This window comes from Rattus norvegicus, chromosome 3 (genome assembly GCF_021556685.1).
Source record: "Rattus norvegicus strain SHRSP/BbbUtx chromosome 3, alternate assembly SHRSP_T2T, whole genome shotgun sequence".
Taxonomy (NCBI): domain Eukaryota; kingdom Metazoa; phylum Chordata; class Mammalia; order Rodentia; family Muridae; genus Rattus; species Rattus norvegicus.
The window spans coordinates 153,112,125-153,138,657 of record NC_141536.1 but is presented as its reverse complement, the minus strand read 5'-3'; the positions used below and the strand labels follow the sequence as shown (position 1 = coordinate 153,138,657).

Here is a 26,533-nt window from a genome sequence, read left to right as displayed (position 1 = left end):
ACTGTGGCTCTGCCCTCTCCACCTCATGAAGCAGCTGGCCCCGTTTGTTTTGGGTGGGCCCGGTGTAGGCAAGGGGACCCAATGCATGTGCATTGCCGAGAAATATGGCTAAAAACACCTTTCTATAGGATAGCTTCTTCCTGATGAAAGGAAGAATGCAGATTGACAGGATGGTGAACTTTTTATTGAAGAGCACATTAAAGAAGGAAAGATTGTACCAGTTGAGATGACCATCGGCTTATTAAAGAGGGAAATGGACCCAACAATGGCTGCCAATGCTCAGAAGAATAAATTCTTGAGGGATGGATTTCCAAGAAATCCAGACGACCTTCAGGGTTGGAACAAGGCCATGGATGGGAAAGCAGATGTATGTTTTGTTCTGTTTTTTTTTACTGTAATAATGAGATCTGTATTGAACGATGTCTTGAAAGGGGAAAAAGGGTAGGAGTGATGACAACAGAGAGAGTTTGGAAAAGAGAATTCAGACGTTTCTTGAATCAACAAAACCAACTATTGACTTATAAGAATTGAGGAAAGTCAAGAAAATAGGTGCTGATGAGTCTGTCAATGAAGGTTTTGGTGAAGTCGTGAAGATTTTTGACAAAGAAGGCTAACTAACCCTGAAGACATCTTTGAAATCATGCTCGAACATTGCCTTGACAGCTGCTATCGCAGCCCCCTTTCAAGGTAGTTTTAATCTTTCAAAATTACATCTTAGTTAACATCCAGAAATATATTGTAAGACAAATTAGGTTTTTTTAAATTAGTGGTCATAGTGCGCAGTAATCATCTTAGGAGTTATGGTGCTCACAAAATAAAGAAGGGCATCCACTAATTCTTGTTTGTGTTAAAAGACTATCTCTCCCTCTTCTGTCTGTGCCTTCTGGGAGCCAATATTTTTAGTATTGTAATTGCAATGTGTTGGGACTTGGGATTTCCACTTCCCCTTGCTGCGGATTTAAAATTTCCAACCTGCTAAGTAAACTTGTGGACCAAATTTAAAGGAACTTTATGTGTAGCTGGTTCTTGTTCCCGGTGTTTAGTAAACAAACTCATAAAATGGATTCCTGGCAGTGACTGACCATTTCCTGTTGAAAGTTGAAACTTAGAGATTGATTGATTACAGCTCGTGCAAAGTTGTGTGACATAGTCTTTGTTGCCAAGGTTTGAGTCAGGGGACAGTGGCTTCAGAGTCTGGGCAAGATTGTCAGCTTTCTTCTGACACAATCTGTGGGGCAAGGGTCACACAGAGTGGCTTGTGATCCTGTGCTCTGTGACTCAGGGCCAGTCATCATTCAACTGATGTTAGCGTAGTTCCTAGAAGTAGACCCTTGACACACAGACACTAGATTATGCTAATTTGATTCGGTTCTTGTTTTAATAATAGGTCAAGAGTGTTTCATTTGTTTGTTTCTTAGACTAAACAGAGAGTTAGAATAAATTAGACAGAGCAATCTAATGGTTAAAATTCCCATCTGTATTTTATTTCCTGGCTTATGTTTTCCATGGTTACTTATTTTAAAGGATTTTAAAAGAAATCATTGCACTTTGGTCAGGTAAATAATCAACATATGTTATAAATGTTTGATTCCCTTCCTGCTTGCATTTTTCAATAAAGTTCAAAAGCCCAGAAAAAAAAAGTTGATTGTGAATTGTGTTCTTATTTGAAATACTTTCTAACACAGTGCTAAATATTTTTCAAATGAGCCTCTCAGGTTTAGGGATGCTGGTTCTTCCTTTGCTCGGTTCTTTAGCAGCTTACAATAGACACTGTTATCCTGGCGCACAACTGTGATTTTGCATGCGGAGGGCTGGGAGCTGATATGAACACCTGCAGACAGCAGATGAGTTATTCAGACTCTGAGACATCAGGACTCACGGGATCCTTTACTAGGAGGAAGTAGAGTCTACACAGGAATAAATTTGAACCCTGAAAGTTGAGGTGATAGGGTCCCAGACGGAGAGTGGGTCAAAGGTCGAAGATCATGATGTCTGAGGAGCAGCTGGGTTTGTGGGAAGGGAATAAGCAGATTCTGGGGTTCTGGTTTGGGAACAGCCAAAGTCTCAGTGGCTAAGACTTGGCCGCTGGCAGCCAATCCAGAGCATGTGCTGGGCTCACGGAAAGAAAGCCTCAGATTAGGAGCCAAGACCTGGAGTTTCTTCCAGCTCATCCTTGTCATATCCAGGAAGACATTTCTGCAAGACACAAGGACAAGGATGGACACGCTCGGCTTTATTCACCCTAGGAAACAGATCGTTCAGCTAATGGAAGGGGGATGGGATCCCTTCCACATCCTCTGGCAAACAGGGAAACCAGACGAGGTGTGAGGGTTCCTATCCCTCAGACTGCATACCTCTGTGGGGAAATTATAGGAGACAGTCACTTGGATGTCTGTCTCCCTAGGGACAACCCTGCCCCCTTCTTCTGTCCCCTGCTTGGGTGCTGGGTTCAGGGTGACCATGCCTTCTGATTGCCACTTTATACCTGTTGCTTCAGTGAGGTGACCATGGCAGGCCTCGTGTCCTCCTCTGGATTAGTCTGGGCAGGGCGCTCCCTACTCCTGTTAACTTTGCGCTCCCGTGACTCACCTCAGACTTGTAGGTTCCCTCTGCCTACTGCCTCCCTGCATTCCCTCTATTCCAGGTCCTTCTGTTTTCACCTCCGGTACTGCCCCGGTCTTGGAAAGGACCAATGCTCAGATGGCTGACTAGGCTTAGTAATAACGAAGGTTGGGGACCTATGGCACTTACTGTGTTTCCTTGTGCAAATGGATGTACAGATATCTTTAGATAGGAAGTTGTTGGTGTTCCCTTGGCAACCACCATAGATGAATTGGGTACAGAGGTTAGTCTTTTTGTTATACCACCAGCGTGGGAGGTAGGCCAAGCAGGGGCCAGCATCCTGTGGCAGACTGCATATGTCTGTGGGGAAATCATAGGAGACAGATACTTGGAAGCCTGTGTCCCGAGGGGACAACTCCACCCCCTTCTTCTGTCCATTGCTCTTTTTGTCTAGCTCAGAGCTGTGCTCCCAGTTCAGTGAGGACTGTGACCAGTCACTGGAACCTCTTTGGCCTCAGTTTTCTCGTCTGCAGGATGGTAACACAACGTGCCACCTTGCTTGTTGTGCAGGAGCAGATGCAGCCACTGCACGCAGCTCTCTCATTGCTTCTCAGCATCGAAGCGATGACAGGTTGATGATTTTGCCTCACAAATGTTCCTTCTGTCTTTCCTTTTGCCAGGAATGGTGTCCCCCTCAATTCAAACCTCTCCAGTCTAGTGGATGTCAGGTTCCAGAGTAACTGATCCACTAACTCATGACAAAGTTGTCCCAAACCCCAAATTCCACATCCTCCCTCTCAACAGCTTCTCTCGTTTGATGCTCCTAACACTCATCCTTTCCAGCTCGTGCCTGAAAGTCACCATGGCCTCCTGTCACCATGGCCTCCTGTCACCATGCCCTCCTGTCACCATGCCCTCCTGTCTCCATGTCCTCCTGTCACCATGCCCTCCTGTCACCATGCCCTCCTGTCACCATGCCCTCCTGTCTCCATGTCCCCCTGTCACTATTGCCTCCTGTCTCCATGACCCCCTGTCTCCATGACCTCCTGTCTCCATGGCCTCCTGTCTCCATGTCCTCCTGTCACCATGTCCCCCTGTCTCCATGTCCTCCTGTCTCCATGGCCTCCTGTCTCCATGTCCTCCTGTCACCATGTCCTCCTGTCACCATGTCCTCCTGTCTCCATGGCCTCCTGTCACTATGCCCTCCTGTCTCCATGTCCTCCTGTCACCATGTCCTCCTGTCACCATGTCCTCCTGTCTCCATGACCTCCTGTCTCCATGTCCTCCTGTCTCCACGTCCTCCTGTCACCATTTCCTCCTGTCTCCATGGCCTCCTGTCTCCATGTCCCCCTGTCACGATGGCCTCCTGTCTCCATGTCCTCCTGTCTCCATGGCCTCCTGTCTCCATGTCCTCCTGTCTCCATGGCCTCCTGTCTCCATGGCCTCCTGTCTCCATGTCCCCCTGTCTCCGTGGCCTCCTGTCTCCATGGCCTTCACACCCGCTCAATGCTGGAGCTGCTCTTGCTAACAAGGCACACTGCTATTTATCCTTCAAAACCCTTTCTGTCGTCAGCTATGGGTCACCTACATTTAACTCAATCACCTGCATGGCTACCCATCTACATGTGCGTCTGCATGATATCCCAGCACTTGGGAGGCTGAGGCAGGGGGATGGCAGTAATTTCAAGGCTGCCCTGAGCTATATGGAAGTTTTTCCAATATCAAAGCACTCACAGGTGTCAATGTCTTTCTGACACCGCCTAGCTCCACTCTGAACATTCTTAGGAAAAAAGAGAGAGATCCCAAACTAAAGCATTTAATGGACAACTGATTTATACACTATTAAATCCTAAGACAAACCTACAAGTTTATCTATTAAAGTGCTGGCCGTGGGCTGTGGCATTCCTACATCTCGTACAGTTCTCATTATGCAATTAGGGAAGACGAGGCCTGGAGAGGTGAAGCGGCTCTCCTGATGTCACATAGCTGGCGAGGGAGTTAAACGTACGTGACCCAGCAGGTGTGCTAGTGCACACTTAGAATCCCAGACAGCATGAGGCTGAGGCAGGAGAATGTCAAAGTTGAGATCAGCCTCGTCTCCCAGTGATTCCCTCATTCAACAACCAGAATCCAAGCAGACCAGAGCCAGGGGTTGGATCACAGGGAGCATCAAGGCCCTCCCAGCTCCCTCCTCCATCCAGCCTCACCTACTCCGCTTGGCAGCATTTCCAGGCCTGATCATGGCCCCATATCCCAGGGCCTTCCCATGAGCACTTGTGGGTGTCTGTCAAGCTACTGCTTTGGTATCTGTGTGCAAACCACCCTCAGTTCCCAAGGCCTGTGTGTCTCTCCCAGGAGAAGCTTTCCTGCCCACAGTGAGTGCGCAGAGCCCCTCAGGGCAATATGAGCACCCAAATACTTGTTGACTGGTAAAACTGGGTGGATAATTTTGATGGTCTTTTGTAGGACTCAAGGATGTGACAGAGAGAACAAAGTACAGGAGGCCAGAGGTTATCAGAGAGGACAGAGGCCTGGACAAATAAACCAGGAGACATCACACACCTGCCCCATGTTACACCCACACCTGCCCCATGCTACACCCACACCTGCCCCATGCTACACCCACACCTGCCCCGTGTTACACACACACCTGCCCCATGTTACACCCACACCTGCCCCATGTTACACACACACCTGCCCCATGTCACACACACATCTGCTCCATGCTACACACACCTGCCCCGTGTTACACCCACACCTGCCCCATGACACACACACACCTGCCCCATGATACACACACACCTGCCCCATGTTACACCCACACCTGCCCCATGCTACACCCACACCTGCCCCATGTTACAACCACACCTGCCCCATGTTACACACACCTGCCCCATGTTACACCCACACCTGCCCCATGTTACACCCACACCTGCCCCATGTTACACCCACACCTGCCTCATGCTACACCCACACCTGCCTCATGTTACACACACACCTGCCCCATGTTACACCCACACCTGCCCCATGTTACACCCACACCTGCCCCATGTTACACCCACACCTGCCCCATGTTACACACACACCTGCCCCATGTTACACCCACACCTGCCTCATGTTACACACACACCTGCCCCATGATACACACACACCTGCCCCATGTTACACCCACACCTGCCTCATGTTACACCCACACCTGCCCCATGATACACACACACCTGCCCCATGTTACACCCACACCTGCCTCATGCTACACCCACACCTGCCCCATGTTACACCCACACCTGCCCCATGTTACACCCACACCTGCCCCATGCTACACACACACCTGCCCCATGCTACACCCACACCTGCCCCATGTTACACCCACACCTGCCCCATGTTACACCCACACCTGCCCTATGTTACACCCACACCTGCCCCATGTCACACACACACCTGCCCCATGTCACACACACACCTGCCCCATGTTACACCCACACCTGCCCCATGTTACACACACCTGCCCCATGTTACACCCACACCTGCCCCATGTTACACCCACACCTGCCCCATGTTACACCCACACCTGCCCCATGTTACACCCACACCTGCCCCATGTCACACACACACACCTGCCCCATGATACACAGACACCTGCCCCATGTTACACAAACCTGCCTCATGTTACACACAGACCTGCCCCATGTTACACCCACACCCGCCCTATGTTATACATATACCTGCCACATGTTACACACTCAACTGCCTTATGTTACACACACATCTGCCTCATGATATCATAGAGCCGGACATCAACAGGTGTTGGCTGAGTCTTTCATAGCTACTGGGCATCTCAGTACAGTACCACAGAGCAGCCAAGGGATCAAATGATCTAATACCTCTCTTCATCTTGTGAAAGAGAAAACTGAGTCCAAAATGGAAAATCCAGGGCTGGATCGATGTCTTACTTTTAAGAGCACTTCCTGTCCTTCCAGAGGACCTGGGTTCAGTTCCTAGCATCCACATGGCCGCTCACAACCATTTGTATTACCAATTTTAGAACATATGATGCCCTCTTCTCTCCTCCATAGGAACTGTATGGACGTGGTGTATACGGTGTTCATGCAGGTAAACATTTATACACAGAAAACGATCATTTTTAAAAGAAAAAGTGATATTGTTCACTTCAGATATTTGAATGGAAGAAAAATTACCAAGGACACTCTCCCCACCCAGTGATGCCATCACTCAGATACCATGAGACTCTGGGTCACACACGAAACCTCGGTGACCCAGAAGGCTCGCCAGTGCCAGAGCAGGAGGGCAGGAGCAGGGGCCGAGACAGGTACCTTCGTTGAGGTCCAAGCATTTCTTCCCACAGGCGAACATGCAGCACCTTTGCTTTTCTGGGCACTGTTTGTGTCGTGAACACTGGCTTCTTTCTTCAAAGTCACACTTTATTTTATACTTTGGACATGTTTCTATAGGAGGAGAATATGTGATCCTGTGAGGTGTTGAAGGAGATACTGTTCTTCCTTCCCAGTCCCAGGGCACCCCTGCAGAGTTCAGAAAGCCTATTTGTCCCTCACCTGTCACTAGGAGAAGGCAATCCTCAGCAGCTCAGGGTTTCACAACACTGGCCACATCTCCAACTGTAGTGACTCTGGCATCTAATTTCTAGTAACTTCTCTATCCCTCTCTCTACAACCTGTAAGATTCCCTGGAGGGACCCGCCCCTTTGGGATCGTTCTGAGCGTTTGGTTTTGTCCTTGGTTGGCCCCATGTGTCTCTCAATGTTTGCTGAGATTGTCGCTTTGAAGGTTAATGTGACAACGTTTGAAAAACCTTGGTCAAGGTGTCTGGAATAAAATGAGCAGTGATTCATACCGAGGAAGTACTTCCGGGACACAGTGAGGCATATTGAGGAAGTACTTCCGGGGCACAGTGATTCATATTGAGGAAGTGCTTCCGGGGCACTTGGCCATTCCCCTCACTCCTCAGTACACAATTATGGGTGGGCCTGGTCAATGTTGCCCACACAGAACAGAGGCCCCAGAGCATGGGGAGGCTCCATGGACTCATGCAGAGTCACACAACTCCTGAAGAGTGGACCCAGAATTTGCACCTGTCACGTGACCTCCTAAGCACCCACTTTCTGCTGCTGCCTTCTAGTGCTCAGAATCTCCATGCTCCATCACCCTGAGGGACTCCTGCTCTTTAGCACACAGGGAAGGTAGGTCTCTGTGACACAGGAAAGCTTTGGGGAGCTGCAGTGGGCAGGTTTTGGAGCGGATGGGGTGGTGCTAGGAATCGCTGGTCCTTCAGTGGAAATCCCTTTGGCTGTTTAATCCTCAAGGTCCATTTAATGTGCACTAGTCCCAGCACCTCCATGAAGAATTCTTTATAACAGTGGGGAGCCAACCACCGCAGACCGAGGACCTGTGTTCAGCCAGGCCATCTTTCCAGGATATGGAGAAACCCTGACTCCAAACATCACCCCACCCAGGCTCCCGGGCAAGGTGAGGGAGACACTGTCACCTGCAGTGTGCGTTTGTTCTCTAACCCCATCACGTTTCCTCTCTCCATGCTAAGACCTGGACCCAGTACTTACTGAAAAATAACCCCTCTGTCAGCTGAGGTTTCTGGATGCTCCACAGGAAGATGAGGGGGACCAGGAATGGCAGAAGCCCCCAGTGTCTCATTTTGGGAAGCTGTAACCTGTTGGCAGGCATTGAACCAGGAGGGGCTGGTCTGCGGCTCTGGCCTCTGCTCTGTGTCCCAACAGTCCAGGAAGCAGCTCTGGACTTGAGCCAGCTACGTTCCCTCCCCAGAGGCCATCAGTGGACGAGCTGTACCCATGGTGCAAACTGTGGGGGAAAGGGATCTGCCATGCTGGTCTGAGCCTCTGCAAGCGATGGTTCTTGGGCTGTGGCTTACTAGGGAGAGGGGCAGAATTGCTTGGGGTCTTCTAGAATCTCATAGCAAAGCTGTATGAATTCCAGAACCTTCCTCTTCCCCGGGGCAAATGGGGGTTTGGAAATACCTTGCTCCTTTTTCTTTGTGATTCCTCTCCTCTTTTTTTCCCCCTCCAGACCTTCTTTCCCCTCCATTCTTTTCTCCCTTTTCTTCTTTCTTCCTTCCCTCTTCCTCTTTCCTTTCCGCTCTCCACCCCTCGTTTTTTCTTGAGACAGGGTCTCATCTCTCCCAGGCTGGTCTCAGACTTGCTACGCAGTAGAAGTTACTGATCCATCCACACCCACCTGCACTGTACCCGGATCACAGGTCTGCATCGCCTCACCCACTGTATGTGGGGCTGGGGGTGGAATCAGGGCTTCACACACGCTGGGCAAGCAATGGACCGATTGAGCTGTGTACACACCGTCCTGGCCACTGATTCTTCTCGTCTCTAATTATCTGTGGGCTAATTATCTGTGGATTTGAACCCGTGCCTCCCCTTTCTCCTTTTCAATGTCTCTGTCTCGGTCTCTTTCTCCTTCAACTCCCTGTGGATGTTCCCTCTCTTGTCTTTGGCCCAGACTTCATCTAAGTCACCCCCGAGGGTAGAGACTGTTAGGTGGGCATGAACCCACGATTCCCAGTGAGCATCAGGCCAGGAGATGGCACCTCTAAGGCAGGAGAGAGAGGGAAGCCCAGAGCCTCTGTTCCAAGTGCAGGTTAGCAGGGGCCACGAGAAGCCATGGCTCAGTGAGCTGCAGGAGGGACTGAAAGTGTCTCTCTGATTGCTCTGGAATATTCCCTCAGCTTAAATCCTGAAGCATTAGTGAGTGAGCAAGTGCAGTGTGGACACAATGTGAGCCATGCAAGGGTAAACTGAGGCAAGGACTGCTGGCTGCAGCCACGTACACTTGATTCACCCATCTGCACCTGCAAGAGACAACTGCACGGGCGGGCATCCACTTTGAGGGACTGCTGGATTTCCTCCAGATAACATCGACCATTTTCAGGGCAACAGTTTCAGTTTTGTAGCACATTCACAAGGTCCTGAGTCATATCTGCTGTTTCTGAAATGTTATTTATCTCCCCAGCTGTAAACCCTGTTTCATGAGCAATCACTTTCTAGTCTCCTCCAACCCACTCCAGCCCCTGAGACTGCTTCCCACCCTGTAGAATTCCCTGCTGCCCCTTTCTTTGCCTGTGCTGGGTCTTCAGTCCGGGGCCTCACACAAATGCTCTACCTCTGAGCTACATTCCTAGCCCTCTCTTTCTTTTCTTTTTTTTTTATTTTTTATTTTTTAAAGATTTATTTAGTTTTATTTATGTGAATACACTGTTGCTCTCTTCACACACATCAGAAGAGGGCATCAGATCCAATTACAGATGGTTGTGAGCCACCATGTGGTTGCTGGGAATTGAACTCGGGGCCTCTGGAAGAGCAGTCTGTGCTCTTAACCGCTGAGCCATCTCTCCAGCAAGCACTGTGCTCTCTTATCTGCTGAGTTACCTCTCCAATCCAGTCTTAAGGCATCTTGACAAATAAACGCTTTCCACTTAAAATAGCCTCACTCTGTGGTAAAGCTGCCCCCACCCCCCAAACACCACACAGAAGGACTTGTTGAGTAAGCAGTAAATAATTGTAATATATGCACATTCCTTGTATGCATAATAATGTATGTGCCATAGTACCATATAACCATGGTCCAAGAGATGGACACGGGTTAAAACTGCAATTATAAACCTTCTACTATGTTTTGGAGGACTCTAGCTAGATCTGCGTTTTCCCATTATGCTTACCCTGGGAACTCTCCTTTTTAATGGCTGGCTAGATGCTAATCTGAACAATTCATTCTCAAGACTGGATCGATAGAGATTAACAAGTTAAAATTTTTTTTTTTTTGGTTCTTTTTTTTCGGAGCTGGGGACCGAACCCAGGGCCTTGCGCTTCCTAGGTAAGCGCTCTACCACTGAGCTAAATCCCCAGCCCCACAAGTTAAATTTTAAACCATGACACTAGCTTAAGTGTCTGGCCTCAGCCTTCTGAGGAGCCTCGCAGTCTGACTGGGGGACTTGAGCTAAGGAAGAAGGGAGCACAGTTGACACTGACTGCTGCCATTTGCTCCCTGGCAAGTGTGTATTGGGGCATGCCTAATCAGACAACTGATCAATTCTCCTGGAGGTTTAGGTAAAGCTAAAAGTAACTGAGCTGAGACCACACAGCCGGTAACAGGGGTGAGCCCAGGAAAACAGTCCAACGCCAAACATAAGCTTTGTGCCATGCTGTCTTGATTCTATAATAACAGACCAGATTTTCTTGCCATGACATTCACATTCCCATAACAAGGCTGCTACGCTAGCTATGTTTTCCCATTCTCTGGAAGAGGAAAACTGAGGATCCAACTTACGCTATAGGGTGTAAGTAAGCAAGAGAAGGCCAAAATCACAATTATTGATTTGGGGTTAGCATTCCTATTTTGGAAAAAGTCCAGGTGCTGCTGTCTTTGTTAGCTGGAGGACATCAGGGTTCTTTTGAAGGTGGAGAAGGGGGTGGCAGCTTCTACAAATTGTCATACAGTTGCTTCAGGAGCTCCAAGAGAGACGCTCCAAGGCATGGTCCTAGCTCCTTGGGCTCTGAAAGTCCAGTAGGATTCATCCCAGTATTTGATGCATGAAGACATCCTCTTTTCCCTCTCCCTCCTTCTCACTGCTTCTGAAATGTGTTTGCCTAGAGGAAGTTACAGACATCACAGGGTCGTCTCATCTTGAAATAAAAACCTATGTGGAGGCCCTGCCTCAGCAGGTAAGGGCTCCTTCCTGAGTTCTATCCCTACTATCCACAGTGGAACAAGAGACAGACTCCCAAGAGTTGTCCTCTGGTCTCCACGTGTGAACTGTGATATGCTCACACACAGACACACACACAGACACACACACAGACACACATAGACACACACACACAGACACAGACACACACACACACACACACACACACACACACACACACACTAAAAACATATGTGGGGCATGAACAAACCAGCACTTGAAAGGGAACAGTCTGTCTACTGTCTATCAGGTTGCCTCGATGAATCATAAGATCTCAGAGTTCTATGGAGCCAGAAGAAATAAGAAATAGCAGGTCGTGTTTGTGTGTGTGTGTGTGTGTGTGTGTGTGTGTGTGTGTGTGTCTATGTGTCTGTGTGTCTCTGTATATATGCATGTGTGCCTTCGTGATTCTAATACACCAAAATCCTTTAATGTCTGCCCAGGTCTCCAGGCAATCTCCATTCCTGTCGTCAGTGGAGCAGAGCAAAGGCCTTGCTGAATCGTGTCTGAAGTTGCTTCAGACAGAAGCCCAGGAAAGTCACCTTGGAACTGTTCCAAATGGAGCCCTGTGATGATTCAAGTGTGACTTCTTACCCAGGAGTGACACAGTGGGGAAGTGACCAAGGAGGACCAGACGCAGCACCATGACCAAGTATGGGGTGCCACGGAGAGTCCTGGGGTGACCGTCTCAGACCCGCCTTAACTTGCCGCCTCAGACAGATCCCTTCTTGCTTCGAGCTCTGTTTTCTCATCCATGACGTAAGTGGGGCTGGGGACCCTCCCTAAGACATGTCTGCATAGACTGCTCCTCCCCTCCAGATGAGCCTAACTCATGTCCTGTCCTCTGCTCACACAGGCACTGTCCCTCTCTGGCCCAGCCAGCTCCTGGCGGAGTGGAGCTCTCGTGCTGTTTCTCTTCCTCTCCTTGGATCAGACCTCAGCGTCATATACCGCCAAGATCAAACGTGCGTCCACCCTGCTAAGCCATTCTTCCTGGGCAGTGCTCTTGGGGACCAAGGGCTAGGATTGTTTGGCATTGCTGGATTCAGGGTCGCAGAGAGCTACCTCTGTTTACCAGTTGGTGGCTTCCTTCACCTGTTTACCCAAATTATTTCCTTAGGTTTCCTCAATATGTGTCTTTTCTTTTTCTTTTTCTTTTTCTTTTTCTTTTTTTTTTTTTTTTTGACTTAACTACTCATTGGGTGTGAGACTGAAAGAAGAAAAAGCAAGCAATGGCAGGAAGCCAGGCGAGAGAGAGAGAGAGAGAGAGAGAGAGAGAGAGAGAGAGAGAGAGAGAGAGAGAGAAAGAGAGAAGAATGGGGGGGGGATTAAAGAAACAGAATTGACCCAAACCCTGGTTGGATTGATATCTGGGCTGTGGGGAGCAGAGAAAACCCTTTCTTCAGTGCTTTCTATGATGGGGTTGTTGCTGTGTCGAAGATCAGGATGGGGAACAGAGAGGGGGGGACAACATGCTCTTTAGGCCTGGAAGACTCTGGTTCTGTCTTAAACACATTGAAACAAGCGCTCTCGAGAGCCTCTTGGATGACTTTTCCTCAGGTAACTGTACACAAAGGTCTTCAGCTCGGAAGAGAGGGTGGGCTTGGGGGAGAGACGTCTGAACTAGTCAGAATCGTGGGAAAGGATGTGTTAAGCCAGAAGGAATTCGGGAAGCTCCGGAGACACCTGAGATCAGGAAGAGTCCCTGGTGCATAAACAAAAGGTAAATGGCTAAGAAGAGTCTTCCATGGAGGACAGAGGCCTCAAATGACAAGGTAACGAGGTGGGCAGAACACACAATAACAAGCCTACACTGAGGTTGAAGTGCCCCTGGGAAGCAGGAGGGAGGCTGGAGTCAACACTAGAGAGATGGGGGCCTGGACTTTATAATTTGGAAGCTCCCCTGTGTTGATCACCGTGAGGTGATTCTACACTATTTGCCTAGGATATCTCTGAAACGCAGACTCACCTAGCCCTTACATAATGGAGATTCATAGTCCATGGTTTCTGAACGATTCACAGACGATGAGGTCCAGGTGGGAGCAAGGCCATCCTCGCTCCGTACCTGATAACTCGGGACTGGGCTCCTGAAGTGAGCCTTGTAAGGCCCAGACTCCACCTAATCCACACCATGTTATCCTAGCTGATCTCTGAACTTACAAAGCCAGGGAACTGGCACTGACGCGTGGACCTTCTCCTTCTAAAGTTGCGTAGTTCCAAAACCCAAGAAGATCTGCACTCTGAGATTAAACCCTGATCATGCGTGCTCAGTTCAGAGCCAAGGAAGACTGTATTAGCTGTTTGCTGCTATGGAACCTCTATCAGGAGGTCAGAAATCTGGTGTGGGGCATCTACATTTTCCTCTCAGATTCGTACCAGGCTAAGAGCAAAGTGCCAGCCGGGGCTGCTGTTTTCATCTGGGTCCTCTTCTCAGGTCACTTGTAGTGTAATGGTTCTCTTATAACTGTAGGTCTGGGGCTTTTGTTTCTATAGTGAAGCCAGCTTCTAGAAGCCATCCGCCATGGTCAAAGCTGCTGAGGTAACCTGTCGGAGCCTTCCCACAGTTTGAATCTCTCTAACTTCTCTACCAACCATGAAATCCTGCTTTTAAGAGATCCTGTTGATAGGGCTTGGGCTGTGCCTATGAGGTCCCTCTTAGCAGTGCCCCAGTTGGTTCAATGACAGCAGTACTGAGGCACGGCTTTAGAATTCTGGCCACCACAAACCATGAAGCCTAGAACTCATGCCATGGCCTTCAAAGTGAGGATGCGACCTTATATGCTGCCCAGGGCCCAGCACTGTAGGGCATGTACCATGGGCACCATCCCAAGAAATTTCAACAAGCAGGCTCTGCAGACTCTGAGGTAGGGACCGCCACTCTCATCTTTCAGCTGGCAAACCTGTGACTCTGACAATAAAATATGGTGTTCAAATATTATTTGTCCAGCTAATGTTGGAGCTGGGCTGTCAAGACCAGATCAGTCTGACTGCACTTCCTTCCTCTGCCCCACACACACCATGTCTTTCCCTCCTACAGTCACTAACTCAGAAAGCCCTGTAACAGAACCCAGACTGGTCCTGAGTTCACACAAGATGTCAGGGACCAAAGTCGGGACTCCTGGCTCCTTCACTGCCTCTCCTCCTCCTCTTGTGTCCTCTGCTGACTGTGGTGCAGGAGGCAGAGGAATTGGGCACTAGAGTCATCAGCTTACACAGAAATAGCTCTTCTGTTTAAGACACACGGCCATGTCTGTGCCTAGTCACGCGCTTTGGAACCCAAGATGGCTTCCCTTTGGTTACCTGAGCGCGTGAAGCACGCAGAGCGACAGCTGTGGCTGCTAGGCATAGGCAAGGGAGGACCTGAGTGTCAGAGGTCGATGAAAAGGCTGAGCTCGTCACAGCTCGCCTCTGCCTTGGAGGAAAGGGGCTGAAATGCTTGAGGATGTGAGCTTGGCTGTTTCTTTCTTTGCAGAAAAAGTGGGAGAGTGTCCTAGGAAGCGGCTGGACTGCAGAAACGGGATTTTGAGCTCGTGCAAAACAGACTTCAACTGTGAGGCGCATTTCAAGTGTTGTCACTTTGCCTGCGGGAGACTGTGCATGGACCCTTATGAAGGTACTGGCATCCAGCGGGGAGGCCCAGGGACGCTTTAAGGCTGCCCACTTCTTACCATGTCCAGAACTAGTTGAACAAGCCTCTTAGAAGACCAGACCAAAAGGCCAGAGTTTATACCCTTCTCATTCTGTAATTCAAGAGATTGAATTAAGTCCAAGTCCAGGCAGAGTGGACACCAAGGTGGAGTGGACACGAAGTAGTTGATATTGACACCAAATTTCTTCTTTACGACATTCGATCCTTCATAGATATCTAGTGCCTACTTGATGTTCACTATGCGTAAGGCTGTTATTTGCAAAATCAAACTTCATTCAAATTGTCGTTTGAGAAATGAAGCAGACCTCAAACCAGATGCTTGAATCATTTTGTACTCTTTGGCCTTTAAAAGGGTTTCCTGGAATTCCCAAATAGTCAGCATTCTGAATGTCAAGGACCAAACATTTAATAGAGAATTCACTAATTTCTTTCTTAATTTCACACCTAATTAATATATTAAGATAGGGGCCAGGCATAAAGGCACATAAGGTCTTTAACCCTAGCACTTAAGAGGCAAAGACAGGTGGATCTTTGATTTCTAGGTCAGCCTGGTCTACATAGAGACTTTGTTTAAACACACACACACACACACACACACACACACACACACACACACACACACACGAGAGAGAGAGAGAGAGAGAGAGAGAGAGAGAGAGAGAGAGAGAGATGGGGGGGTGGGGAGAGAATGAAGTGACGGTTCCTATCACACGGGGACCATGAAGAGAGCCACGGAAGCAGAGGCTTGGTTGGATGGACAGACCTGTGAACCTGCTGTCTGCTGTAAGTGCGCTCAGAGGCCAAGCTCCCTGTTAACTCAGAGCCACGTGAGATGGATTTGTGCTTTCTTTGGGCCCAAGATTAACATAAATACACTTTCGTTTATCGCTCATGACTGTCACAGAGAATGCACATCACAGACAACCACGAGGCGTCTAGGTCAGTAAGAATCTGTTTGAGCCTATTACAGGATTCAGGTTTGGGTTGGGTAACTCAGAGAGGACTAGACAAGTAAGGGTTAAGCCTTAAATTGGATATTGTCCAAAAATGGATTCATTTGTGTCTGAGCATCTATCTATTGAGGTAGCTCTTATCTCTAACGAGGGCGTAGAGGATGAGGAGAAAGCTGTAATTAGTGGAGGAGTGTTAGCTATTCGCTTTAGCTGGAAGTTGGAAGTCTGGAGCATTCTGTGAGTCTCTGTTATCTTGCTTTTGTTTCTCTTTATCATGATCTTAGAGTAACAACAGTCAGTGAGGGTTGTCCTAGGAGAGGTGTGTGTGTGTGTGTGTGTGTGTGTGTGTGTGTGTGTGTGTGTGTGTGCTGAGTAAGGAAGCAATGTGACCTCGCCATGTCATATTCAATTTTAGACCTCGGGGACTGTGCTCATTCTCCCGGTATCCCAGGCTCTTTGCTAGGCACTCGGGGTTACAGCTCCTGAGCGCATCTTGCCCTCTCAGAGCTCAAGGCAACGTGGAAGGAAGATTTGCGCCCAAGTGTTTCTGTGTGCTGTTTGTAAAGCGTCTCCCATGAAAAAGGAATGTTCAGGAGAGCTGCGTGGCATCCAGCTCCGATGTAGAGCTAGCACTAGAGCCTACGCCTCTTTAAAGATGTATTTGTATTTTATCTGTGTGGTTGGCGTTCCTGCGTGTAAGTATAAACACCGTGTACGACTACTGCCTGTCAGGGTCAGAAGAGAGTATCAAGTCCCCTGGACCTGGAGTAATACACAGTTGTGTGCCACCAGGTAGGTGCTGAAAAACCTTTTTAAAAAAATGGGGGCCTGGAGAGATGGCTCAAGCAGTCGAAAGCCCTTCTTGCTCTTGCAAGAGACCTGCGTTTAGTTCCAGGAGCTCTGTCTCCCTCTTCTGGCCTCAGACGGTACTGCACACACAGGGTGCACAAACCCCATGAAATCAGACCACTCAATACACATAAAATACAGGGGGTCAGAATTTAAAAGATAAAAAACAAACACCAAAAAAAAAAAAAACCCTCCACATGTGTTTATTTTTATCTTGCTGGGGAGGCTGCCATGGCGTGTTTGCGGAAGTCAACAGACAACACGCAGGAGTTGGTTTCTTTCTTCCACCGTGTGGCCCCAGAGATCCATTAGGGTTGGCTTTTATTGGCTGAGGCATCTCCGTGGCCCACCTATGACTCTTTCCCACTGGCTTTTTTTCTGTGAGTGGAGCAGGAACACCGTGAGTTAAGACGCAGGCTCGTGGCTAGGAACTTGACCTCCGGTTTACACTCCGCTGTGCTTCCTCACCTCAGAACCCTGCCTGTTACCCTCGGATGCAGGAAACTGCAAAGACACCTTGACGCACTGGTATTTTGACTCCCAGAAGCATAAGTGCAGAGCCTTTACGTACAGTGGATGCGGTGGGAACTCTAACAACTTCCTCAGCAAAGCGGACTGTCGGAATGCTTGCATGTTTTTTGGTAAGACCTACCTCCCTAGCAGTCAGAGGGCCTCGCTTAACGACACACAGAGTAATGGTAGAGTTATAGTCTCAGGCTTTGTGACCAAGATGCCTTGGGTCCAAACCCTTGCTCTATGGCTGCTGCATGAGGTGCCTTTGGGTAGCTACCTGCATTCGTGACTTTTGGCTGGGCTATAAAATGGGGATGTTAACAGTGTTTACCTAACGGAGTTGCTGTGACTGGAAACCAAGCTAACGTAGACATTGTCAAGCCCGGAGATGAGGGAAAGTTAGCAGATGGGAGGCCTCTGGAAGCCAGGAAGAGTTCCTGTGGGCTGCCCCCTCTACACAAGGAAGGCTTGAGGTCAGAGAATGGTAAGAGGAGGTGACTCTCCAAGCAGTCTCTCTCTTCATGCTCTCCCTCCTAGTCTTCTGCTGTCTCTGGGCAAACACCTAAACTCCTTGAACTTACTTCCCAGGCTCCCCCTGTCTCCCAAGTAATGCTGAGTAATCTCAGGGTTCTGGCCCCTCCTCTCTCCTGAGCAACTGGGTACCAGCCTCGTACTTTCTCTTCCCAAGGATGGCTTTCCATCGTGCTCTCCTGAATGCTCCGATTCTCCATGGCCCTTATTCGAGGGCCTTCCAGGCCTCGATTTCATACCCCAGCTGTGCGTGACTTCTCTATTCTTGGTCTCCCACAAACCGCCCAAAATGAGACAATACACATAACGCATTCATAAACATCGGGCCTGTGGAACCTGAGGCCCCGTTCTAACTCTTCAGAGGAAGATGCTTCTCATCACATCAACCCGTTGAGCATCATCCTGAGGAAACACCTTTGAAGGAGGCCCAGATAGGTCAGTTCTAGAACCCCATAGAGGTGGAGACTGGTGGAGGTGAAACCTATAGACTCGTTCTTCAATGCGATGATCAGTGCTGCTCGCTGCTGCTGGGAGCGGTGTGCTATCTGTGCATCAAACAACCCGGACTGACATCTTACTCCCCTCTGTCTGCTGCAAATCCCTCCAGTTTTGACTCTGGAAGGGCAAGCAGCTCACTAGGTTGTTGGCAGGAGCCTGTGCAGTCAAAAGATATAAAGGCCATGGCATGCTGGCTCTTCACAATGTGGCTCATTAGTGACAAGTGACTGTGGATCTTCAAAATGCGTGCTTCAGCCCTGGGAGAACCGCGGTTGACTTCTTGGCACGCTATTTCCACCTTAAGCTTCGTGAGGCAGGTTGAGAAGTATTCTGTCGTCAAACCTTTCTGGTTTTATTTGTTTGGTCTTGTTCTGTAGCCCGGGCCAGTCAGAAACGTGCAGCAATCCTCCTGTCTCAGCCATCCAAATGCTGATTTACAGGTGTGAGCCACCAGACCTGGCTGGCTCTGTCACTAACACTTCGAGGATGAGGAAGCAGAGTTAGGACAATCCTTTTAGTTGCGTGGGAATGAACAGCTGGTAGAGGGTGGAGCCGAAGGTTTAATTTCTCCGCCTTGCTGAGTCTGAACAGCAAAGACAACTTCATAACCCGGCTTTGAAAAGCTAGGGCGGGGCCGGAGGGATGGCTCAGTGGTTAGAGCACCAACTGCTCTTCCAGAGGTCCTGAGTTCAAATCCCAGCAACCACATGGTGGCTCACAACCATCTGTCATGGGATCCGATGTCCTCTTCTGGTGTGTCTGAAGACATCTACAGTATAGTCATAATAATAAATAAATAAATAAGCTAGGGCCATGTGCTTCCCTTTCAGGAGGGCTCCAAAGAATCACGGAAGAAAGTAGCTGTAAATAACTTTGTAAGTCAAAAAAGTGAGGCACGTATGCTGCTCTATAATCGCAGCCCTTAGGAGGTAGAGGCAGAAGGGTTAAGAGTTCAAGGCTAGTGTTGGCTACACAGCAGGTTGGAGGGCCAGCAAGGGCTACATTAGACTTTATCTCAAAACAATAAAACAGAAACAGAAACAGGAATAAATTAGATTAGGGGAAAAAAACCTTTCATGTCTGAATCTGACCTAAGAAAAAGAAAGGAAGGAAAGAGAGGGAGAGAGAACACGAATGAACTATAGGGTCCCAGAGAGGTAGGTATACATGGCGTTTTCTCCCCATTATTCCTCGAAGGGAAACTGTCATACAATGTCTGCAGAGAGGATGCCCTTACATCCATAGTCGGCAGGAACTCACACATCTACCAAAGCCTAAGTGACTGTATACCACAAACCTGGAAATGACAGGTGGCTTTATTTCATAGAAAAACTGAGTTTATTGAGAGACAGAACTGGGACTCTTTTAAAATTATGATGGTGGTGGTGGTGGTGGTGATGGTGATGGTGATGGTGGTGGTGAGGGTGGTGGTGATGATGATGATGACGTTGATGTATACAGCATTCTCTGTGAGGACAGCTCCTCACATCTGTCTGAGGAGCTGTCCTCACAATTCTCCCTGCATGTGTGCCTGCAACCCAGAAGAGGGCACCAGATTTCATTATAAATGGTTATAAGCCACCGTGCGGTTGCTAGGAATTGAACTCAAGACCTCTGGAAGAGCAGCTCTTAACCACTGAGCCATCTCTCCAGCCCCCAGGAATAGAGTTTTAATGTGGTGGGCTTCTGACTTTAAGACCATTTTCATGCCCTATGTTTTTGTTTCTCCTTGGCCTACTGGAGATGGTCAGGGTGAGCTGATCCGAGGTATAGAAACTCACCCCTGAGGAGAAGAGCTTTCTGAAGGGCAGTGGTGGGATGCTGTAAAGCTCACCTCTGCTCTTGTTCCAGTGAAGAAAGGACAATGCCCACTGTTCCCTTTCCAAATGCGAATGGAGTGCCCAGCCTCCTGTAAGAACGACATGGATTGCCCAGAGAAGGAGAAGTGCTGCGAATCCAGGTGTGGCTTCATCTGTGCCAGAGCCTGGCTAGGTAAGGACTGTGGACAAACCTCTCGGAGGCTATGGGCGAATGCCATGGGTGCCATCTTGTGGTGGCTTCAGTACCCCGTGGAATGGGTTAAGGCAGCATCACAGAACTCACTAGGTGGTCTAGCCTGGTCTAGCCTCAGCCTCCTGAATACAGTACCTGGTTTGAGGTGATCTCAGATGCCCCTTGCCCTAATCTTTAAGATTTCTCAGAAGACTTTTTAAAATGTCCAACCGGAACTCTTATGTTGACCTCTGGACACTTGTGGGGTTCTTCAAAGCCTCTCATGAGTGCAATCATTCTCTGTTTCTCCCCTACCCAACACCCCACCCTAAAAAAAAAAAAAAACTTACCTGGATGGTGGTGATGCACACCTTTAATCCCAGCACTCAGGAGGAAGAGACAGGCAGATCTGTGAGTTCAAGGCCAGCCTTGTCTACAGAGTGAGCTTCAGGACAGCCAGGAAACCAGAGAAATCCTTTTTGGGAAAAGCAAAAAGCAAAAAACATCAAAAACCCTTGTTTGTTCTCTGTCTTCATTATTTAGTAACCACAAATTGATGGTGCCCTGTACACACACACACACACACACACACACACACACACACACACACACACAAAGAAATTAAAAATAAATAAAACATTATCAGGGTTTCCAAATTTGTGTCATATTATTTCCAAGGATTTCGAAGTTAACTGTCTGATTTTACTTCACGAAGTCAAAACAGGTTTCTGCCCTCGGAAGCCCATGGTGTGCTCTAAGATCGATAAGCCCAAGTGCCTATGGGACAGTGACTGTCCCCTGGACGAGAAGTGCTGCACGCGCTGTGGACTGAAGTGCTTGGAACCCAGGCACTGAACAGTGAGTGGGAGAAGCACCGTTGTCACAATGATGCATTGTGGGTAACACAAAATAAAGCTGTCACTTCTGCTTTGTACCCAACTACAGTCAGTCACAAATGCCGTTACCATCTAGCCGGTTATGACAAAACTGCTAGGCCTGCTGTGTTCTACACACACACACACACACACACACACACACACACACACACACACACACACACACACATGCACTATAGACCACATCCTGATGACTGGAAAAAGATTCAGGAACCTCTCAGCTGGGCTTGATAGCACACATATCCTGCCACTCAGAAGACTGAGGCAGGAGGATTGCTGCTTACTGCCTTGCTTTCTGCAGCTCATTCAGCCTACCTGCTTCCCTTCCCTTCCCTTTCCCCTTCCCTTTCCCCTTCCCTTTCCCCTTCCCTTTCCCCTTCCCTTTCCCCTTCCCTTTCCCCTTCTCCTCCCCCTCCCCCTTTTCCTCCCCTTCCTCTTCCCCTTCTCCTTCCCCTCCTCCTTCCTCTTTCCCTTCCCTTTCCCCTTCCCCTTTCCCTTCCCTTTCCCCTTCTCCTCCTTTTCCCTTCCCCTCTCCTCCCCTTCCCTTCTTTTCCCCTCCCCTCCCCTTCTTTCCCTTTCCCCTTCCTTTCCCCTCCCCTTCCCCTCCCCTTCTCCTTCTCCTCATCTTCCCTTCCCCTATCCCCATTCTTTCCCTTCCCTTCCCTTCCCCTTCTCCTCATCTTCCCTTCCCTTCCCCTATCCCCATTCTTTCCCTTTCCTTCCCCATCCCCATTCTTTCCTCTTCCCTTTCCTTCCTTTCTTCCTTTTATTAGTTTATTATATCCCAACCACAGTTTTTTTAGTCTCTCCCCCTTACTTGACCCCTCCCCATCTACTCCTTCTCCCTTTCCCTTCAAAAAGGGCAGACCTCCCAGAAATATCAATCGAACATGGCATACCAAGTCGCAATATGACTAGGCACCTCCCTTCATATTAAGGACCGGCAAGGCAACCTAGTAGGAGGAACAGAGTCCCAAAAGCAATCTAAGGTGTCAGAAACAGCCCCTGCTCCCTCCTCCCTCTGTTAGGAGTCCCTGCAAAAACACCAAGCTACACAATTATGAAATATATGTAGAGGATCTAGGTCCGCCCTGTGCAGGCCCCCTGGTTGTCAGCTGTCTCCGTGAGCCCCTGTGAGTTCAGGTTTGTGGAGGTTGTAGGTTTTCTTGTGGTGTGCTTGACTTGCAACTTAATCTCAGCACTCAAGAGGCCCATACAGCTCTATGAGTTCCGGGCCAGCCTGGTCTATATGGCAAGATCCAGGCCAGCTGGAGATACATAATGAGAGCTTGTCCCAAATCACAAAGCAAACAAAAATGACAGGGGGAGGGAGGGAGGTGAAGAAGGGAGAGAGAGGAGAGGGAGGGGAGGGAAAGGCTTTACTTAAAAGACTTAAGTTTCTATCCCTCTTTTTATGCAGATTCCTGCTTTCAGCTTGGACAGCAACCAGGAGGAATTATTTCCCTGATAGACAAGAGAGACCCTTTCATCTTTCCAATCACCCTTGGAATGAGGTACACGCAGAAGTCACCCACATGCTTGGTGACACAACTGTCTAGCTGCCACTTCACTTGATGCTCCCTCCACTGCAGCCTCGGAATCTTTGGCTTTGTCCCTGCGGTGTGTGGTGTGCCTGTCTAGAGAGTCCCTGGGCTTTTTAACTCATAGGCCACCACAGAGTGGGCCAGAAGTGCATGGCAGTGCCTGACACACATCCATGCCTCTTGCACAGATGCCTGCCTGTCCTAACAGCTGCAGGTCCTGCACCAGAACATGGAGTGAAGCCCTTCATCGTCCCAAGTTCTAACTCTCCTTACTTTGCACGGTAGAGCCCAACACTTCGGGCACCCAGAGCCCCTGCAGTTTCATCATGGATTCTGCCACACACCACTATCAGACACATGGACCTGACACATATGTCCACACCCCCTTGCCACTAGGTCTGGCTTTCTGCCACCTAGTTCTTCATCTAACACTGTGTGAACGTTTCCTGCCCATTCCTCTATGTATTTAAGCCTTGAATGCTTTTCTACGATTGATCCATTTTTCTGTATATTTCCAAATGCATCCAGGTAAACTGAGGGAGGCAGCAAGGTGTGGCATCTGCAGGGGTCAAAACGTGATGATGTTTGACTGTTTAATTATCTCTTGGTGTTCTCAAGCCAAAAGCTGATGGCCTCTCGAAATTAATTCCTGCTGATAGTAACAGGGGGTTAAGGGGATTAAGAAAAGACACTTAATTACTTGGGCTCTTTACTCTTTGACTCAAGGGCCTCTCGATGGCTAGGCTAGGCCCTCAGAGTTCCTTAACTCTTCATGAGCCAGAATGAAAAGAAGGGATAGAAATGGAGAGGGAGAGAGATGGGGAGAGGGAGAGGGAAAGGGAGGGGGAGGGAGGGAGAGAGAGAGAGAGACTGGATGAAGCAGAAAAGGGCTACACCACAATTGATTGTTGTTCTTGGTCTTTATCCCTTCTCAGGATAATCTATCACATGGTTTCTGAAGCACTTTTACATATTCCTTAAGTTCATAGTAAGTGTAAGGCAAGAGTTCATGTTGATAAGGTTTAGGGAATTAGAGCAGAATTGTTTCCATGAAGACTAGTACCTGACTGAACATCCCTCATTTACTTTCTAGCTCCATCAGTTCATTATAAGTTTAAAGCAATTGTTTTCATGTCACAAGCTTGCACAGTTTTGTCAAGAGACAAGAGACTTATTATTTTGAAGTCTTGTAACTGGTCTATAATCTTTTTATTTTTTTTGTCCTTGCACCTACAATAAATTGTCCATTCCCAGTTTATGACCTTTAGTCACCAAATAGTAGCCTCATTCCTAAGCTAGAAGAAATGTTCTCCTTGATTGTAAATTTGTTCTAAACTTACTTTCTTTTCCTAATGCAACTAGCCTGTGATGTATGAAAGTTTACAGAGCTCCATTCACAGCTTTTGTCTTACAGGGTGGTTGAAGTTACTTGTATCAATTTAAGAGTTCTATAAAATCATTATCAGGGATTATGAAATCATCAATTTGTCTACACAGCATTGCTACATGACAGTACATCTTCATCTTCATGTTGACCTGCAGGAAATTTTCCCAGTAGGGTGTGCTAATGCCTAAGAATCATAAGCTATGTAACAGTGGCAGGAAAGGTGTGTCAGCAGCGAGAAGCAATCCTGAGATGAAGTCTCTGGGGACTTTGCCTCCAGAGCTCATCCGTCGCACCCATGCAAAATGGTGGGACATCTCCAGAAAACTCACTTGCCATAGCCTTTCCTAGATGGTTTCTGTCATATTAACTTTGTGTAATATGAATTACAATATATAATTTCACATCCTTAATTTTGGTTAATGTTTTGACTCATGTGGTCATGCTTCCAACCACCTGCCCGCCCACTAATTATTCGAGCCTCTTACTCACTCAGCCAATCTCATAGCATCCTCTCTGATCCCAATCTCACAGTGTCCTCTCAGGTCCCCAGTCTCTGCTCACCTTTCCTTCCACTTATTCACCACCTTTCAACCATTTGCTCCCCTATCCTGTCCATATATCCACTTGCTTTACATTCGTCCTCACCTTCTCTTACCTACCCATATGTCTACTTTACGTCTAGCCTTTAACCCATTGTCTTAGTTAGGGTTTCTATGTCTGGGAAGACACACTATGGCCGCTGCCACTCTTATAAAGGAAAACATTTAATGAAGGCTGGCTTATAGTTTCAGAGGTTTAGGTAATTATCATCATGGCAGGAAGACATGGTGCTGGAGGAAGAGCTGAGCATTCTATATTTGGATCTGCAAGAAGCAGGCTAAGAGCTGCCACAGTAGGTCTAGTTTGAGCATAGGACCTCAAAGCCCACCTCCACAGTGACATGCTTACTCCAACAAGGCCTCACCTACTCCAACAAGGCCTCAACTACTCCAACAAGGCCACACCTACTCCAACAAGGCCTCAACTACTCCAACAAGGCCACACCTACTCCAACAAGGCCACACCTACTCCAACAAGGCCACACCTACTCCAACAAGGCCACACCTACTCCAACAAGGCCACACCTACTCCAACAAGGCCACACCTACTCCAACAAGGCCACACCTACTCCAACAAGGCCACACCTCCTAATAGTGCTACTTCCTATGGGCCAAACATTCAAAGACATGCATCTATGGGGGCTAATCCTATTCAAACTACCAGATCCATCCACCTATTATTTACTTCCCCTCTCTCCTACACCACCTCAGATATTTTGTCATTTCTACATCTACACATACTCAACCCTCTGACCAACCTTACAACCAAATAACTTCCATCTATAGTCCTACCTATCCCACTGCTAACTGTTATGCTAACTAACAACATGTCCCCATGGTAGTCTGCCTCCAGACAGACGCAAATCAATGAGGCCACATTCAAGACTCAGTTTCTTCTTTCTGCCCTCTGGATCCTGGGGATTAACTTCTAGTCATCAGGCCTGGTAGCAAGGACTGCCTACGCTGACAAGTCTCTCCAAGCCAAATTTCCCTTCTCTGGGGTATTTCAGATATCTTGCTACAGCAACAAAAAAATCTGATCCCCCTCATGTTCCATTCAATCTACTTCACCTAGCCTTTCATTCATCCATAATCATGCTTCCAAATACCCCCACGTCCCTCCCCTCTTTCTGCTCACCCAATGTCCTCCCGTCCATCACTCTACTGGCCACCACACACCCGTGTGTCTGCTTATATACCTACCAGTTGCCCTACCTGTCTTGCTCAAACAGAGAGATACTCAGAGAGTTTCATCCTGTTTTAAGGACCAGTTGCTAGACAGTGACCTGTTTGATGGCTCTCAGAGCTTATCTAGGAGAACAGATGTCCAAGTTAGCAATTCAGTTAGATGCACTCGGAACAATTCTGGGAGATTTCCACATAAAAGACCCTGGTCTGATGGAGAAGCCTGGGTTGCCAGCTACAGGTCAGTGTGCACTGGTTCTGCCTAAATCACTCATTCTGAGCAGATCTGTCCTAGATTAAAGGTATGTGAAAGCCATGACCTTCAATTAAAGAAAGAAAGAAGAAAAGAAAGGCAAGGACCGAGTGTATCCTAAGCAGCTTGCTCCATGAATTAAGTGTTAGAAGGAGCCCAAACCCAAGATACACCCTAGACCTCAAAGACATACATTTCATGTCAGCTGCTTGGAAAATGACATGTGGTGTGTATTGATATGCAAATCAGACAGGTCAGATAGAATGTGGTAGAATAACCAGGACATGTTAACATTTCTTTTCACGAGAGAGTTTAAGGAAGAAGGCAGATTTATCTGGGAGCCCTAGGGACACCAGAGAGTG

General features: G+C 48.3%; 2 protein-coding genes and 1 pseudogene across 4 annotated transcripts; 2 read left to right on the top strand and 1 right to left on the bottom strand.

The window, feature by feature from the left end:
* Cmpk1-ps1 (cytidine/uridine monophosphate kinase 1, pseudogene 1) lies at window positions 1-681 on the top strand (annotated as a pseudogene).
* A 900-nt stretch (window positions 682-1,581) lies between these two features.
* Wfdc6b (WAP four-disulfide core domain 6B) lies at window positions 1,582-8,345 on the bottom strand. Of its 2 annotated transcripts, none has more exons than XM_087653730.1 (4): window positions 8,156-8,345; window positions 6,894-7,025; window positions 2,752-2,922; window positions 1,582-1,831 (listed from the first exon to the last, which is right to left on the bottom strand). In XM_087653730.1, the coding sequence occupies exons 1-4, from the start codon at window positions 8,274-8,276 to the stop codon at window positions 1,677-1,679; spliced, it is 579 nt and encodes a 192-aa protein (XP_087509856.1). In that variant the 5' UTR covers window positions 8,277-8,345; the 3' UTR covers window positions 1,582-1,676.
* Window positions 7,533-24,005, top strand: Wfdc8 (WAP four-disulfide core domain 8). 2 transcript variants are annotated; one of them, NM_001305428.2, is given in 9 exon segments: window positions 7,533-7,777; window positions 7,901-8,063; window positions 11,766-12,081; window positions 12,179-12,287; window positions 14,795-14,935; window positions 17,247-17,414; window positions 20,167-20,307; window positions 21,023-21,165; window positions 22,624-24,005. In NM_001305428.2, coding segments are annotated over 6 exon segments (804 nt in total). In that variant the 5' UTR covers window positions 7,533-7,777; window positions 7,901-8,063; window positions 11,766-11,976; the 3' UTR covers window positions 21,163-21,165; window positions 22,624-24,005.
* The last annotated feature ends 2,528 nt before the right edge of the window (window positions 24,006-26,533 follow it).